The 3,895-nt window shown below is 47.5% G+C and overlaps 1 protein-coding gene across 1 annotated transcript; it reads left to right on the top strand.

The window, feature by feature from the left end:
- The first annotated feature begins 254 nt into the window (after positions 1 to 254).
- On the top strand, positions 255 to 1,565 carry LOC100345118 (olfactory receptor 1f45-like). The gene has a single exon (XM_051827375.2). It carries the CDS (start codon positions 462 to 464, stop codon positions 1,563 to 1,565), a length of 1,104 nt encoding a protein of 367 aa, XP_051683335.1. The 5' UTR covers positions 255 to 461.
- The last annotated feature ends 2,330 nt before the right edge of the window (positions 1,566 to 3,895 follow it).

The following is a 3,895-nucleotide window of genomic DNA, read 5'->3' as shown; positions in this document are numbered from 1 at the left end:
CCACTGGCAGATTATATTATTTATTAAATATTAATCATAGGGCTGGTGTTGTGGCACAGTGGGTTAAGCTGATGCTAACGATGCCATCATCCCAAATCAGAGCATCAGTCTGAGTCCCAGCTGTCATGCTTCTGATCCAGCTCCCTACTAACGCACCTGAGAAAGCAGCAGATGAAGGCCCAAGTGCTTGGGGTCCTGACTCCCGTGTGGGAGATCTAGATGGAGTCCTGGCTCAGTTCCAGGGATAGCAGCCATTTATGGAGTGAACCAGTGGATGGAAGATCTGTTTCCCTCTGTGTGTCTCTCTTTTTCTCTGTCACTCTTTCAAATAAATATTATTAAAAGAGAATTCATCATGAATAAATCAGTGATACTATTAATCACTACTCTCATTCCAGAAAACCCTGCCAAAGAACAAAATGAGCCTCTTGATATTTTGTTCTTCTTGAAGTTAGGACCGGATGCTCACCCTGGTGGCCCATCTGAGATGCAGAGACTCTGGGGTCTCACTGCGCCTTGACTTCCTTCTTTCCTTTTCCAACTCCGCTCCTCCCTGTGTCCAGATGAAGCAGACATGGAGGATGGCCACTAGGAACAGGACGGAAGTGACTGAATTTATCCTACTGGGCTTGTCCAGCCGGCCAGAGATGCAGCCAATTATTTTTGGAACTGTCCTTACCATGTACCTGGTTGCAGTTATGGGCAATGCTCTCTTGGTGACTGTTGCTTGCTCAGACCCCAGGCTTCAGACCCCCATGTATTTTCTTCTCGGCCAGCTTTCCTTCATTGACATATCTCTGACAACCATCACTGTTCCTCAGATGCTGGTGCACACCTTGTCTGTGAGTCGCACCATCTCCTATAACTGCTGCATCATCCAGTTGTTCTTCTTTATGGCTGTGGGAAGCATGGAAGGCCACTTGCTGGCAGCCATGGCATATGACCGCTATGTTGCCATTTGTGACCCTTTAAGATACTCTGCCATTGTCAGCCACCCCCTGTGTCTGCGTATAACATTGACCTCATGGGTGGTTGTCAGCCTCAACAGCCTCCTTTATACCATGCTCATCACCCGCTTAACCTTCTGTGGCAACCGAGTCACCCATTTCTTTTGCGACATCACTCCCCTGCTGCAGCTGTCCTGCACCCGACCGATGGTCAGTGAAATGCTGATATTCACTGAGGGTATAGCTGTGGTGGTCAGCCCCTTCTTCTTCATTTTGGGTTCCTACGCCCGCATTGGTGTTGCCATAGCTCGCATGCGCTCAGTTGCTGCCCTGCGCAAATCTCTCTCCACCTGCAGCTCCCACATCCTGGTTGTGCTGCTCCTGTATGGCTCTGTGATTCGCATGTATCTCCGACCATCCTCTAGCTATGACTTGCATCAGGATCGCCAGGTTGCCATTTTCTACACAGTGGTTACCCCTATGTTAAACCCGCTCATTTACAGCCTCAGGAACCAGGAGGTTAAAGAAGCTCTGCAAAGGCTGTGTAAGAAACTCTGCAGCTCAGGAAACCTCCAGCCTGGATCCCAAGCAAGCAAGGAATGGCAGCGCCTCTCCTGAGACCAGGGAGTTCAGATCTGACCTGGGGATGGAACTGTGGTGCTGCACATCAAGCCACTGTCAGGAGTTCCAGCTCAAGTCTTGGCTGTGCTGCTTCCAATCCAGCTCCCTGCTAATGTGCCTGAGGAGATGGCAGAACCAAGTACTTGGGCCCCTGCCACCCACATGAAGACCCAGATGGAGTTCCTAGCTCCTGGCTTCAGGCCCACCCATGGTCTTTGTGGCTGTCTGGGGAGTAAACCAGAAGATGGAAGATCTCCCTCTCCCTCTGCCTCTGCCTCTCCCCCTCTCCCTCTGCTCCTCCCCCTCCCTCTCCCTCTGCCCCTCCCCCTCCCTCTCCCTTCTCTCCCTCTCCCCCTCTCTCCCTCCCTCCCTCCCCCCTCTCCCTCCCTCCCCCTCTCTCCCTCCCCTTCTCTCCCCCTCCCTCTCCCTCCCTCCCTCCCTCCCTCCCCCCTCTCTCCCTCCCCCTCCCCTTCTCTCCCCCTCCCTCTCCCTCCCTCTCTGCCTCCCTCCCTCTCCCTCCACCTTTCCTTCTGCCTCCCTCCCTCCCTCCCTCTATCTCCCTCTCTCCCCCTGCCTCTCAAATAAATAAATATTTTTAAAAAGTTAAGATGTAACCTGAAAATGCCTCAGATGTACGGGTTATATTCCCAGTAGTGGATACGTATCTCATTTCTGTGGAATAATCTTTCCTCAGGAAACACTGGCTCCCTCTGGGTTGGATTTTGGAGAAGTGAGTTCATGAATAAATGGTTCTGGTTGATCTAGGGTCTTATCAAAACTCGAAATGTAACTTTGAATCACCAAACCTGACCCTCTCATCTTTCAGGGCTAGTATACAGGACTACTAACTGAATTTATAATGGATCAGTACAACCTGCAGGATTTTGATAATTTTAGTAATGGTATGCATACACTATCTTCCAGACAGACATCAGAGTTAGGATATTTTTTTTTTTTGACAGGTAGAGTGGACAGTGAGAGAGACAGAGAAAAAGGTCTTCCTTTTGCTGTTGGTTCACCCTCCAGTGGCTGCCGTGGCTGGTGCGCTGTGGCCGGCACATCACACTGATCCAAAGGCAGGAGCCAGGTGCTTCTCCTGGTCTCCCATGGGGTGCAGGGCCCAAGCACTTGGGCCATCCTCCACCGCACTCCTGGGCCACAGCAGAGAGCTGGCCTGGAAGAGGAGCAACCAGGACAGAATCTGGCGCCCTGACTGGGACTAGAACCTGGTGTGCCGGCGCTGCAGGCAGAGGATTAGCCTAGTGAGCTGCGGCGCCAGCCAGAGTTAGGATATCATTATACAGAAAAAAGATTTTGAGACCAATAGATGAGCTGGGATGATACTCCCAAAACTTTGTGTTTTTTGAAAACTTAATTAACAAAAATTTATTTTTCATGGTTCTTGAGCCTAAGAAGTCCAAGATTGAGGACAGAGTTCTCAGTCCATAGGTCAAATAATAAATCACAGGGGGGAAATTAGAAACTATTTAAAACTGAATCACAGTGAAAATGTGAGATAGCCAACTTGGTGGGATGCAGCTAAGGCAGTGCTCAGAGTGAAAAAAAAAATAGTTCAAAAGATTTGTTTTTAACTGACACATGGTAATCATATATATTTATGGTGTAGAATGTGATACTTCTATGGTGTAGAATGTTTAGATACTTGTATACATATGTAGTGATCCAATCAAGATATATATCTATCACCTCAAATATTTACCACTTCTTTGTAGCAAGAATATTCAAAACCTGCCACATAGTCATTTTTAAATATGCAATATAATTTTATTAACTGGAGTTAAAGCCTTACTGTGCAATATCTGTAATAGGACCAGAACTCTGATCTAATTATAACATGTTTTACTACATTGACACTTCCAGCTTCTTTGGCTCTGCCGGGATGCCCGGTACTCATACGTTTGACTTCTGAGGACACAGCTCTTCCAACCTTATGAGAGGGTCAAATGAGTTCTTGATGTAGAGTGATTGCTCTTCCAATTTCATTCATCAGCACAGTCTGAATGAATGGGTGACACTGTCTTCACACCTGTTGCTTCACTTTACCCCCCACTGAAATGCCCTTCCCAAATTGGATAGAGTGCAATGAATATGTGATGGCTTCCTACAGGGAGAGTTTTACAGAGATAAAACCTCCTGGACAGAAGCTGAAGGAATTCTGTGTCTAGTGCGTGCTGGAGGCTATAATTTTTCAGACATATCTGGCTAAATATTTTTTTAAACTTTTATTTAATGAATATAAATTTCCAAAGTACAGTTTATGGACTACAATGGCTTCCCCCCCATAATGTCCCTCCCACCCACTAAAT

Source organism: Oryctolagus cuniculus, chromosome 1 (assembly GCF_964237555.1).
Source record: "Oryctolagus cuniculus chromosome 1, mOryCun1.1, whole genome shotgun sequence".
NCBI lineage: Eukaryota > Metazoa > Chordata > Mammalia > Lagomorpha > Leporidae > Oryctolagus > Oryctolagus cuniculus.
This window is presented reverse-complemented; position numbering and strand designations above follow the sequence as displayed.

Coding starts and splice junctions, on each gene's coding strand:
- LOC100345118 (XM_051827375.2), top strand. CDS start 462: ATGCTCACCCTGGTGGCCCATCTGAGATGCAGAGACTCTGGGGTCTCA.